At 38.6% G+C, this 14,161-nt stretch overlaps 1 protein-coding gene across 6 annotated transcripts in view; it reads right to left on the bottom strand.

Annotated features, from left to right (window-relative positions):
* Positions 1-14,161, bottom strand: part of LOC129360700 (protein diaphanous homolog 2-like) — a 431,171-nt gene that overhangs the window by 255,062 nt on the left and 161,948 nt on the right. For 5 of the 6 annotated variants that reach the window (XM_055031060.1, XM_055031065.1, XM_055031062.1 and 2 more), the window contains 2 exons: positions 10,499-10,561; positions 7,198-7,554 (listed from right to left, as the gene is read on the bottom strand). In XM_055031060.1, coding sequence (XP_054887035.1) covers positions 7,198-7,554; positions 10,499-10,561 — 420 coding nt within the window. The remainder of the gene's footprint in view (positions 1-7,197; positions 7,555-10,498; positions 10,562-14,161) is intronic. The other variant, XM_055031064.1, reaches the window with a different exon arrangement.

Below are 14,161 nucleotides of genomic sequence, written 5' to 3'. Positions count from 1 at the left end.
GTTCAAAATTTTTCACGTTCAGAATGTGTGTTATGCATGGTGAGAAATGAAGTTCTATTCATTAAAGACAGGCAATTGTTAATCTTTAAAAGAGCATGAATTGTGTTCAAGGGACACTGAAAGAGAACCTTATTAATACATGACCAGAAAAAAATGTTGATCTGATTCAATTTTGTGTAAATTTTTTAAATGCTCCTAAAAAAATGACATTACTAAAATTTAGGGGTTTATAATTTCTGAAAATTATTACATGGTTGACAAGTCTGGTGGAAACTGACGTTAATAATGACATTCATAAAAAGAAATTGAACTGTTTGATTCATACTATTCCTAATGCAAACTTTGAGAGAGCATTTTTTTGTTTCCAAGTGACTGAGGTTGAGAACAAATTGAAGGGCCCTTCAAGGGCAAAAGATAAATACCCCCAGTAAGTTACAGTTATTGCTACCTAATAATACATGTGACACTACTTTACTACACATTCTGTTGAGAGCTCCAGAAGTCTTTCCTTATGTAGCTTTTTATTGTGGCCCCATCCTTGCATTTCACTTATTGCACTGCCACCACCACCATCATCATCAAACCAGAGTAATTATGTAAAGAAAGAGTTGTAAAAACAGCACTTACACAACACAGAGAGTTGCAGCTGGTACTCAACAATCGTCCTCAAGGCTGCATAGTAATGGTGATTAATGCAAACGTGTTTGAGAGTCGCTGGCTGCGTTAATGGAGGTTTATGAAACTTCCAACACAGGCTTGAGTTCAGTGAAGCATAGATAAAGGACAACTGCACTCTGTTACTGAACGCTATGGAGGAAAAATGATCAAAAGGAGCAGCTGAAACTTCCTTCCATCCTTGGAGAGTCAGAGGTGGGCGGGTGCCTAGCTTCCGGGTAAACTCAGGTCACATTACAAATGATCATGCATGCACAGTCACCCTGTTTAGTCCACTTTAACCAAACTCTAGTTTGTTTGATTGGAAAGTTTGGTTAATTTGGGGAGCTGTGAATCCGCAAACTCTGATGCAGACTCAACCAAAGTCACGGTTCAGTTGAATGACCTTTTTTGCGGTTTGAATGCATGCATGAATGCCAAGTAGACTTGAGTCCCCTCCCAAATCAGAAAGCGAACTAAAGCAAAGGCCACTTGTATGAAAAACAACATTCTCCCTGAACTGCCTCATCTTCCAGTGTTTATTAGGAACATGTACCAAAGACAAAACTTACACCCACTAAAATCTGAAGCCACTCCACTTTTTTTTTTATTTTTTTACATTTCTTGAATGTAAAAATAAAAGTTGCACTCAGTGTCTTGGGAGTCTCTGGCTCTTGTTACAGCACCATCACATACAAGGGAGGAAACAGGTTGCTCAAACTGTTTGGTTTATTTGACAGTGCAATGTGAAAGCAAACTGCAGTAACTAAAATGTAACAAATGTTGCGATGCTCGTCTCCAATCGAACCAAGTGCACTGGACTATCAGGTGTGAAACCAGCCTTAGCAGTCGTGTTTATGGACTGTGCTAAGAAGCTGGAGCACCCAGAGAGCACCTACACATGCAAACATAAAAGCCCAAAAGGCCTAACCTCTCACTCACTGCTCAACTAAAACTTGAAAACTTGAAGGAACAAACTAGCAGGGACTCGTCTCAAACAGGGTAGGCATCCAATCCCATTATCACTGCCTAATTAAGAAAACTTTAAAGGTAAATCAATATTCACCATATGACAAAAATCATTATGAAGGGCTCCCTGCATGATCTCAGATGGGATTTTTCAGAGTAGAGTTTGCAGATTTTCCCTCACAGTGACTTTTCTTTGGGCAGTCCCACTGTCCAGACAGGGTGCATGTTAGGTTAATTGGTAATTCCATCTAAACTGACTCTCAGAGTCAGTGTGTGTGGGAGAGAGTTTGGCTCTTTTTCTCAAGAGCTTCCCAGTTGGCCCTTTGATAGACTTGCAACCTGTCCAGGGTGTGCTCCGCCTCTCACCAGATGATACCAGGAAAAGCTCCAATCCCCTGTAGCCCTGAAGGGGATGAAGTGGGTGTGGAAAATAAATGAATATTATTGCTGTGACTGCTGCTCCCACAGCCGCTTTTACTGCCACTACTGCAACCAATAACATTAACAATAATGCTGTCTTATTTAGAAAAATGTGACTCTACTAAAGCAGAAAGAACATTTTGTACTAAAATTGTAATTGAAGAGACCTCAGTGTAAATAACTCAATTGATGTGAGGAAGCGGTAAGACCTGGCAACACGTTTTAGTGACGATTTCTACATTGTATCGAGGCATATTTTACAACTAGAAAACCAGAAAACGTTTTAAGTGTAAAACATAAATTACAACAAGACATCAATTGCTTTTAAGAACACATAATTAAAAAGAACACTTTTCTAACACAAAGGAGCCAGTTGTCTCCTAGAAGACAGAGCATTTCTAGATAGAAAAGCTGGCCTGGTGTCTGGTAAGGCTTCACCTAAAAGTTAGTCACTGTCAGTGACAGAAAACTGACCTTTTTTTGGATAAATAAATTTCTACCAACAACATATTGGCAAGATGTGTGCCTACTTATTGAAAAAAGTAAGAAAATACTTTCCTTCTAGTGATTTGCACTTTTCAAGTGACCTCTGTCAGTACAATTGTAAGTGGATAACCACAGATCAAATTTAATCAGCCACTACTTTCTCTAAATATCCCTTCAGTTTGACAAATAGCTTTAGTGGCAACATGTTTTTTTTGTGTCTGAGCTAAATGAAGGAGAGAACACCAGATTGTAGCTACCATTTGGAAAGTTAAATGTGACTTTTTGTTGGCAGTGACATATTATTAATAGAAAAGAAAACAATGCTAACTTGTAGCTTTTAGTCAACAATTGTGTTATGTACTGACATCCAAATTTTCATTTCAAAGATAATTTAGGACAAGTTTGTCCTAAGAGCAAATCTCCCAGTATTCTCGTTTGCCTTGTGGTTTCTGTTTCCAATGTTTTTCTTTACATTTCCTACTCTTGTGCAGGAACACTTACAGAATAGACGACTTCAAAACCATGACACGAAAGAGAAGAATATATAACCTTGTAAAGATTTTAGTGTTTACATTTTGTATTCTCAAAATGTAAAATGTGCATCCATTTTTTTTTCAATCTTCATCAAAAAAACAATATTTCTATTTATTGCTATATGCCTAGACAGCTAAATATAATGAGGTTTTAGATTTTTATTAATAAAGGCTTTTACTTCTGCTTCTTTTCCAATCCAAAGTGTTTTATGTTGTTCTATCACATAAAATGACATGGCAAAACATGAATAATTAAGTGTAGTATAAATACTTTTGAACCAGTACTGCAGTTTCACAAAGTAAACAAGCCATCTAAAAATTTGCTTTGCAGTTTCTTCTGGTTATTTTTGGCTCTTAATATTTGACATTGGTCTTTTTCTGTCTAGTAATTTTGTTAATATTTTGCTGTTGAACTCTTGGTCTACTAAGTGGCTGTGGGATTTTCCTGCAGAGCCTGAGCAGAATAAAGATAGCCTCTGTGTGTTTAAGGGGAGGCATTTATTACAACTTGGGCTAATGAGCCGATGTCGAGCTTAAATATGAGCCTGTTTCATGGCACTTTGTGCAGCTGTGGTTATTTTCTTCCTCCCAGTGTATTCATGTTTCCTTTGTAATTGTCATATGTTCATAGATATTTGTAATCAAGACCTTAATATTATGGTAGAATCTAATATTATAAATGGTAATAGGCTAAAATTATTTAGCTTAAATGGAAGCTAGAGAATAATTTATTTTTTTTATTTTATTTTTTTTTACAATGGCCTTCACTTAATATTAATTTTCTCCGGGACTAATACACGAAAAAGAACATAAAAGAACAGCAATTAAAAGCTGACATTTCTCTGAGTTAGACCTGTCCCATGTGCATGTGTTGTAGCATTGCTTTTGGCTAATAATGCACAGCCGCTGCAACCTGCTGCTCAACAGGAAATGGCTACTGCAAATTGAAGTGTAGTGAGCAGCTCTATGATACAAATGAAGCATGAATACATAGGGATTGCTACAATAGAGTTAGTGAGAAAGCTATCGACGATTCATTTTCTGGCACAGGCCACAATATTACTAATTGAAAATTGATATTACCTCAAATATTTCATTTTCACTTTCAGACAAAATTATTCTTTGTATTACACCAGATTCACCTGGAGCATTTATTGCCCAAAATCTTATCCTTTTGACTAAATGCACATTAACTTAAATACAATTTGTTTACATTTGTCATGGTAAGAAAGGAGTACTTCCCATGTGCATACAGGTATCATCTAGTGATTGCTATGCTTTGTTGCCAGAAAGAGGTTGCTCTTTGCTATCATCATTTGTGGAAGTTTTCCTCTCATGCCAAGCTACTCCAGTAGATAAATACATTATGCAAGTGGCCTTTGCTTTAGTTCGCTTTCTGATTTGGGAGGGGACTCAAGTCTTCTTGGCATTCATGCATGCACTCAAACCGCAAAAAAGGTCATTCAACTGAACCGTGACTTTGGTTGAGTCTGCATCAGAGTGTGCGGATTCACAGCTCCCCAAATTAACCAAACTTTCCAATCAAACAAACTAGAGTTTGGTTAAAGTGGACTAAACAGGGTGACTGTGCATGCATGATCATTTGTAATGTGACCTGAGGTTACCCGCTAGGCACCCGCCCACCTCTGACTCTCCAAGGATGGAAGGAAGTTTCAGCTGCTCCTTTTGATCATTTGGCACTAAGATAAACATAGAACCTTATCCAGGCTCACATGTGATTTTAATTGTTCTTTTAAACGTCTTTTCAACATCTGTAGCAGTGCTAAGAGTTGTGCATCATCTGCTTTAAAAACATGTTAATGTGAAACATAAAGTTGAATTAGCACACTTCTTTTTGTTGAGTATTTGAACCGTGCTGATTTTGGACACGTATATGGGAGGAAAACATAGTGGATCTATAAAAATGTTTTGTTATTCTACTCTCTTTTATACAGCTGAACAGTAGTCAAGCCTGGCATTTGTGTACTTCCATCTGCTCCATATAGAGGAGACAGATGACTGATGTTCCACTTCACTGACACAAGAGAAGCAGATTGTTTTTCTTCAGGTGGTTATGAATTTAATTTGCATCATGAAACCAAATTCCCTGCTGAGGCAAGGTTAATCCTCTTCCACTTTAACCTGTTTACGTACACTCCTGCAGACACTGGTCATTTGTCCTCTTGTACATGCACACAAATCATGTATGCAAAACCACATCAACCCATAAAAATGAGCAATGATACCGATGATACCAGATCAAGGTGCAAACAAACACATTCACCCTGGGAATTGGTAGTCAGAAATTGCATTGTTGTTTCCCCTGTTTTGTAAAACAGAGAAAGGATGAGCTCAGGGAAACTAACAACTCGGGAAATAAGTAGTATTATCAGACTGTACATACAGAAGCCATGAGAAAGACTTAAATTCAGTTACAACTGACCTGATTTTCCCTCCTTTTGTGTCATTTAGAACAAGGTTGCTTTGATATAACATTTCACCAGAAATTGGCCAGATTTCTCAGCACTGCTTAGGCGGAATTGATTTTATTCACACTTGACAGTAAGGAAATATAAGAACACTGGTTCTGTGGGAATCTGTACAAGTTGGCATAAAAGGTCAATGTAGCAGGTATTAGATGTGCCATCAAAGGATTCATCTTTGGTTTGATTGTTACTCTCCAAACTCTGACCAATTCAGTCATAATTTTTTCAAGTCGGCTGTCTACAGATTGTACTCATGTTTTTTCAAGACATCTTCAAATATATTTTCTGGGTTATTTAAAACAATGTTTAACCTCGACTAACCTGGTCAGAAAATAAAAAAATGCGCGTATATTTTCAGTCGGAGAATGCCACATTATAGAAGTTTCCAAATAAACATCACCAGGGAAGAAAAAGATCATAAATATAAAGCTGCATTCACACAGCAATTAATTTTCCACTTTCTCGTGGCAGTCCAAATCCAATCGATTCATCCAAAGAAAAGAATCATTCAGGACAAGAGTATATAAAATTGATTTCTAAAATGGACCAATAGCAGCATAATGTTTAAAATAGCTCACTTTTCTAGCTGCCAAAACAAACCAAGTCTGGTGAAGAGAACTAATGTTACTTTCCTTTCTTTTAGAGTTAAAGACTTAATTTCGCAAATGAAGCATCTTTTTTGCTCTTTGTTTGCCTGAAGAAGTTCTGAAAGACTGAGATCTTCACATCCACTCCTGCCTGTGATCTTTTTGAAACTGTCAATTTATTTTAAGTTTAGAAAAACGCAGCACTTAAGATCAGCGATTGCTCGTAAGCGACACTGGGGTCAGCTTGCGAGCTGACCTTTTGTCGGAGAACATCAGATTACTTAAAGTTTAATTATTTTGCTATATGATGTAAAAAGAAAGAAGAGTTTTATCCATCAGGACTACAAACACACAAATGAAAATGGCTTTCCTCTAGACCTTGATCATTTTCTGAATAAATCTGCATAAGATACGCAGTGAATCTACAAAAACACATTAAAATACATAAAAGAAGACCTGAATCCACTAAAACCACCAGACATAATTTGCACTATGAGCATGACTACAGAAGAACAAACACGACATTTTGTTTGCAGTGTGTAACTAAAGAGAGGAGCACAAAGATGCACAAGTGGTGTGAAAAACCATCAAATTGACTCTAAAATTTAGTGAGACGATGGATAAAACATTCATAAAATACAACCCAGGTTGAAGAGAATGTATCATTGAAATTGTTTTTAAATGTGATGGAACATTACACAACACATTCTTTCTCCAAAATCTGCTAAGATGGTGCAAAGCCAATGGCATCTGAGCAATAAAAATTGTTTACCATCAAATCCTTTGAAATAGGTGTTGTGAGAGGAAGAGGGTGGCATGTGGCAGAACGGCAGTTTGAATAGATTAAAGCTGCATTTTTGCAAATCTCCTTCTGGTTTAGAATTAACATTATACTGTGGAGGCCTAAAAGATCAAAAACTTACTAAAAAATTTGCAAATTGACGGTCTGTGTGCAGATTGCACAGATTTCCTTTGTAAAGAGAGAAGTAATATTTGCCTTACAGCCTTAAATCAGAGAGAGTAAACAGGTCTGCATGAGATCAATGCACATATTAACCATACCTTGGACCAGTTGACCCTCTTCATCACAGTTTCAGGCTTGTAAATCTTCTTTGGCTCCAGTCCATAAGGCAGCTTGACAACGGGTAACCCAGGAGGAGGAGGAGGACCACCCAAGCCCCCAAACGGAGGAGGAGGTGGGACCCCACAACCTGGGGGCGGTGGGGGTGGTGGAGGACCTCCCCCTGGGGGTGGAGGTGGTGGTGGAGGGGGGATAGATGCGTGGCCAGGCAGAGGAGGAGGCGGAGGGGGTGGACATCCACCAGGTGGAGGTGGAGGAGGAGGAGGAGGTGGAGGTGCTGCACCTCCAGGTAGCGGTGGAGGAGGTGGTGCTCCAGGCGCAGCTGGGCCTGCAGCAATCTGCAAAGACAAAACAGGGAAATCTGTATCAGAATCCATCCTGAGTGAGGTTCTTTTTACCTGATTTAAACCTTAATCTGATTTGATGAGGAAAAGTCATAATAGCACTGGAGAAGAAAACCAAAAGTTTTCTAACAGTTCATCTCCACATTTCTGTAAATCACAAAATCAGGCCAAGATTGGACTTTAGTGTCTTTCACTGGATGATTGTAAATGACAGAGAATCTTTCCTCCCTTTTCTTTGCAATTCTTGAACATTTTAATCTAGAAGTTTAGGAATTTGTCCCCCGAGTGACTTTTCTATGCATCTTTCGAGGTGAAAAACTCTGTTGAATGTCAATAAAAAGAGGCAGTGAGTAAAATAAAAAAACCTTTTCCAATTCTCTTTCAATGCAGCACAAAGATCCATTATGATCTTGTCTAGGGATACAGTTTATGAGGCGAGAACATTTGAGGATTCCTGCAGGATACTTAATCATATACATAAAGACTTAAGTGTCATATTGTGATGTCTCAAATTGGAGGTAAAAACATTGGATAAAGTAAGATGTTTTTCCAGGTAGTCAGAAGTGTAAGTGTTTGTTCATAGTGGATTTTCAACACGTTGTGAATATATGTTGACATGAGTTCATACAATTCAAATATTGATTATACACCTGTTATTTGTTGCATTTACCATTACTTACAAAAAGAAACAGTTTCTCAGTATTGTAACATTCACTTGCCAATAGACTCTAATCTCAACTGTATTTAAAAAATGTAATTTCTTCAAGGACATACTGATTTTCTGAATCAAATTTAGTTGAGTCAAAACGCTGAACCAACGATCTCTGCATTATGTTATATGTTGACCACTATGCTAGCACATTTACAAACGTTTATTTGGTGGTTTAAACTTCATTCTGGAAAATTGTTACCTTAAAGCATTTCATTACTGCCCTTGGGAATTCTTTAAACATTAGGCAAAATATGAAAAACACACAGAAAAATGTAAACCACTTTAATTTACAATACATAAGAATGTTGCTTTCCCATCAAGAGCTCATTATGAATGCTTACAATAGTGCGCTATTAAATGGTAGACAGGGACGTAATTATAACTCAAGACATGTCGGGACTATCAAACATTTCAAATTACCAAGAAGTCGGTGAAAGTCCACTGCATGGCCGAAAGAAAATAAATGTTTATAGAAATAAAATTTATGCCAATTCCAAAATTAGACACTGTTGCTCCAGTTAGGCGCTGATTAGATGTCTCCTCTAACCGAAAAGCATTTCCACTTCTCATTTCCAAAAGCAATTCCACTACAATGTACATTTCCCCCACTCACTTGATTGTGTGCGTAAAAATGTAATTGGTTTCATATTTAAAGACGCTACATGGCTTTTCATTACATAATGGCACTGACTGATTTCTTATTAGAGGCAAAAATTTAAAAAATCCGTTCTTCAAGGAGCTCCTCGCTCAGATTGCTCAGAGCCCTTTGTCTAAAAAAAAAAAAAAAACATGCAGTGATTACAAGTCTGTCAATCTTTTAAGGCTAATAGGAGAGAATGGATTCAAATTAGCTGCTGAATTAGAGCAGATTTGTTTTCATAGTGAGCGGCCTCTATCTCTATCTATTTGATTTGAGCTCCAATACAAGATTAAGAAAAAAAAAAACTACTGAATAATTGACTATTTTTCTCAGCTTTAGTTTCTAAATTTTCAATAGAATGACTCTGCATTGGACAATTTATAGGGAAAAAGTTATTTTTTTTCCTCTTTTAACTTTCCTAACAGTTTTTATATCTGTTCAATACACCCACTCTTAAAAACATGTTAAAATAAATGTTTATTTCCAGGTTTAGTGGACACAGGATGTGATCAAATGTTTGCCTCAGACTCATATCTTACTTCAATATCAAGAGTTTAAGTATGAAGATAAAGGACAAACAGTCAACTCTGATTGCAAACAGTGTTTAACTTATCTTTAGATTGATCAAATGTCTTGAAAATCCAGAGAGATCTAAAATGTGCAAATGTGTTTACTGAAATCACTAATCTACAACTCAGTTGTAGATTAGGAGTCATTTCAATTTGCAACGTATAAAGAAATAAATGTAAAAATTCCAATAAGAAATTGATTGAAGACACTTACTTACCTTCACCATTATTTAAATGAAACTGGTGTTTTATTACAAAGTACCTTGGGGCTCGCTGACATCTGGCACAAACATGCATCTTAAGTGATTTGAATATGTTTAGACAAATATGTTGTATGTCTTTTGGTGGCCTTGGTGTATAGCTGCTCTCATAGCGATGATATAACCGATCTACAGCTATGTTTCCAGTGCCGACTCACTTTTACACAATTTTTTCTTCACAGTAAAGGTGTGTACTGATTGAGTTTTATTGCTGTGGAGCCCTCAGGGATTAAAATCTTTACTGTTGGAGAACTGATGCTACATGAAGTCAAAATTTACTGTATTTGTTCTTATTTACTTAACCCATATCATATTTGTTAAGCTACTAAATAAAAATAGAGTTGGTAGCCAAAACGACGCAACAAAAATGCAACTGTGTCACATCTTAGAAATGTCAATGTCTGAATAACATCTGCTTTTTTCTGTTAGCTGACAGTTCACTGACTTTTGTGACTTGCCTGTAAAGCAGATTACTGAGAATTATCGCTCAGCACAGATTTTGATCCCAGCTGTGAATGGTCGGGGCTTGCAAGGTCTGCTTTTATCCAAATTAGGCAGGATGCATGTTAATACCAGGTCTGAACGGGGCCCCAGGGCGCAAAGCAAGCATGCAAAAAGGACTAAAGATCAATCTCATAATCAATTTGACAATTTAAAGCACCACAATCCTTCATTCCTTTACTGGATACTTGGGTTGGAAGGTGATTAAATGTAGGATTTTTGTGTCAAGGGCCAAACATGCAACAAAAACACCCACCTTGGCTTCAGATTCCCTGATGAGTCTCTGAGCCTCTTTGAGCCTGTCATTTTCTACAGTTAACTGTGCAGAAAACACACACATACACCAGAGATGCGCACCACAAGATCAGACATGAAACAGCACACAGCAGACAGGGCAACAGAATAGCACAAATGGAGGGTGGGTTAGATAGACAATAAAATGAACACTAGTGAACCTCAACAGGTAAAAAATTCACACCAAACACAATAAAGACAAGTTTGGAGGACATAGAGAGGAGAGAGAGGGAGTTGCTTACACGGTTAATGACGATGTTAGTAACAGGCTCTCTACGCATTACATTGGAATGATGCATTATTGTGCAAAAGGCAGAATGTGTTGTACTTTTACACCTAAAACAAGATGTAATCCATCTTCAAAGGAACATCAGTGGAGAGCAACGACTGTATAAAAGGAACGCGGCACAGCAACACTGACAGTTGGTGCTCTTTCAAAAACCTTCTTCCATTTCCATTTTTTTTCCAGCTCCTGGCATCATGAAAATACATTTCAACTCCACACCCTCAGATGTGTGATGGGCATTGATTTCACTGTGCCGTCTTTGTTTTAGAAATGTACCCATTGTGCTTTGATAATTCACTCTCTGCAACCTTGCCAAAAGTAAGAGAACAGGAACATTTTCTGCAGAGACTAAAATATTTTCCATGCAGCCAATCTTGCAAAAGCTCACACTATGGACTGTAGAAACATAAATATTTGATGTGCACACTGGAACAAAAAGAGATGGAAACTTTCAGTTGTGTGGCTTAAAAGGATCTTTTTATTTTATAAAAATCTTTAAAAATTAAAGTGCAATATTGAAAGCTAAAAATATTTATTTTATAATTCAAGAGGTTCAATAAAATAAGACTGAGGTAGAAACAGAACAAGTTGATATTTAGCAAGGACATACTGATTTTCTGAATCAAATTTAGTTGAGTCAATATCAATAAAACAGAATATACCTGCAAAGTTAACTTATGTCTTTTAATTCAAAAAGTGAAACTAATTTAGGTTCTTCTAAAAATGAAATCCTGCATAACTAGTAAAATGAAAGGTTCTGAGACTTTCTGTTCTTCCTTTAAATTCTGAGAGACTGATTTCCAAAGAAAATCTTTGGAACTTCCGACTCTGATCACGAGGAACAACGTTTCTGATACGTTCAGGAAAAAAAACCCTACTTGCTTAGACAAGGAATCTAAAAGACGTAGCAAACGGTTAAATTACTGAGAAGTAATTTGAATTTTAGGCCCAGCAAATCCATCAGGTGTTTGCTGATTGCTGCTACTGCTGCTAGTCAGGAGGATTGCTGTTTGTCTCAGGGCTGTAATTTTCCCTATTGCTTGTGCACCGTCTTTAACTGTATTTTTTCCTTCCACTGAACTTTTTTAGCGAGAAACTTTTGTGGCGGCTGCCTGCTGCGTACCTGTTGACTCAGCAGTCTTCCCTGTGGTTGTGCAGGTCAGCAGATTAATCTAAAATAAAACAAATTAAAGCTGCAAGCAGCCTCGAACGGCCCTCGCAGCCAAGCGCCGCTCCGGCCTATTGCCACCGCGGGGTACTAGCAACCGTCGCCTCACGTCAGCCACCACAGAAGCTCTCACGCAGTTTTCAGCTCCTCCGCCCGCACCGCGGAAGCTGTTGCTCAGTATCCATCAACGCTGGCCACGTGCTAACACAGAAGTTGTTGCGCAGTTTCCGCGCCCGTCCACCAGGCGGTACGCACTGATGCGTTTGGAGGCGCTCCTTGACGATGCAAAAAATGTGGTGCAGATTCATTGGTTTAGCGAGGAAATATAGCTGGCGGATTAATGTAGGACGCGCAGTGGAGCCAAAATATATTTCAATGCTGTTGTTCTCTTTAGAGGTCAACAAAGGTCATACGTATCCAATTTGGCGTCAGTCGGAAGATCCACTTGTAATTTACAGCCGATCATATGCACATGGCGAAGTACTACAGTTCGTCATTTTTCATCATTTTCAGCTTTGTTTCTAAAGCACTATTTCATTGTTGGAGTAATTCTTACTCAGAGTGGCGAATTACTGAAATGGTTTGTAAGAAGTAAGAAAACGCTACATTTACTGCATGATTTAATTCAACAAAAATTATATGAGACATTTCTATCCTTTTAGAAATTTCATGGCAACGCTCTCACAAAGTTTTCGCGCCCATCCGCCCATGGATCTGTCATTGGTGGAGGAACACTGACACCTACTGGCGAAATACTGATATTGTTCTTCATCCTGTTTATCTGCTGTTTCATTTGTGGAGCAATACTGACCCCAAGTGGCGAATTACTGAAATGGTTTATAAACACCAAAAATAGGATCAAAATCTGAACTTCAATCTAAAATGGCCGACTTCCTCTGGGGTTTAGACCATGGCTCCAAGAGACTTTTTTGTAAGTCCTGACATGGTACACACGTGTACAAAGTTTCGTAATTGTAGGCTAAAGCATGGCTTGGGGCTGATCATTTAAAATTTTCTAGGGGGCGCTATAGAGAAATTAGGCCACACCCTACAAATATTGTGATGGATTCCTGTCGGGGAGTGGATGAAGATCCATCCTTGTGAGTTTGGAGCAGCTGCGCCCAAAAATGTGGAATTGAGAGCCAATCGTATGGCGATGGCGTTACAGGTCACTTTACCACGCCGCCACGCCCAGCTGCTCCATCGAAGCTGGTCGGGGTTGGAATCCTCAACACACCAACATGTCTTCTGTGTCTGGGCACAGTTTCATGTTGATGAGGTCAAAGGGGTCAGATAGCGACCGTTAAGAGTAAAACATCACACTTCCTTTTCTCAGGGGGCGTGGCCTAAGTGATGTCATCATTCGACCATAGGGTATTGTAGGACACCCGATGATGATCAATCACAGTAACTTTGGTGCCTCTGTGAGTTTCTGTGTAGGAAATATAGCAGTTTATGTTTTTATGGCGTGTAGGTGAACTTTGACCCCTGCTAACCCCCTTTCAGCATTCTCAAAAACTCACCGTTTTGATAACTTCAGATGGGACATGCCTTATGAGCAGACTGACCGAGTTTGAAGACGATCAATCAAAATTCCTAGGAGGAGTTCGATCAAATACGGAGGCTGTAAACGGCAAAAATGGGGTCAAAATCTGAACTTCAATCTAAAATGGCCGACTTCCTGTGGGTTTAGACCATGGCTCCAAGAGACTTTTTTGTAAGTCCTGACAAGGTACACATGTGTACAACGTTTCGTAATTGTAGGTTAAAGCATGGCTTGGGGCTGATCATTTAAAGTTTTCTAGGGGGCGCTATAGAGAAATTAGGCCACGCCCCACAAATATTGTGATGGATTCCTGTGGGGGAGTGGATGAGGATCCATCTTTGTGAAATTGGAGCAGCTGGGCCCAAAAATGTGGAATTGAGAGCCAAACGTATGGCGATGGCGTTAGAGGTCACTTCGCCACGCCGCCACGCCCACCTGCTCCATCGTAGCTGGTCGGGATTAGAATCCTCAATACACCAACATGTCTTCTGTGTCTGGGCACAGTTTCATGTTGATGAGGTCAAAGGGTCAGATAGTGAAAGTTCACAGTAAAACATTACACTTCCTGTTCTCAGGGGAAGTGGCCAAAGTGATGTCATCATTCGACCATAGGGTATTGTAGGAC

Source organism: Poeciliopsis prolifica, unplaced genomic scaffold, assembly GCF_027474105.1.
Source record: "Poeciliopsis prolifica strain line A6 unplaced genomic scaffold, Auburn_PproV2 SCAFFOLD006, whole genome shotgun sequence".
Classification (NCBI taxonomy): Eukaryota; Metazoa; Chordata; class Actinopteri; order Cyprinodontiformes; family Poeciliidae; genus Poeciliopsis; species Poeciliopsis prolifica.
Note: the sequence above shows the minus strand (reverse complement) of the source record. Positions and strands in the feature narration are given on the sequence as shown.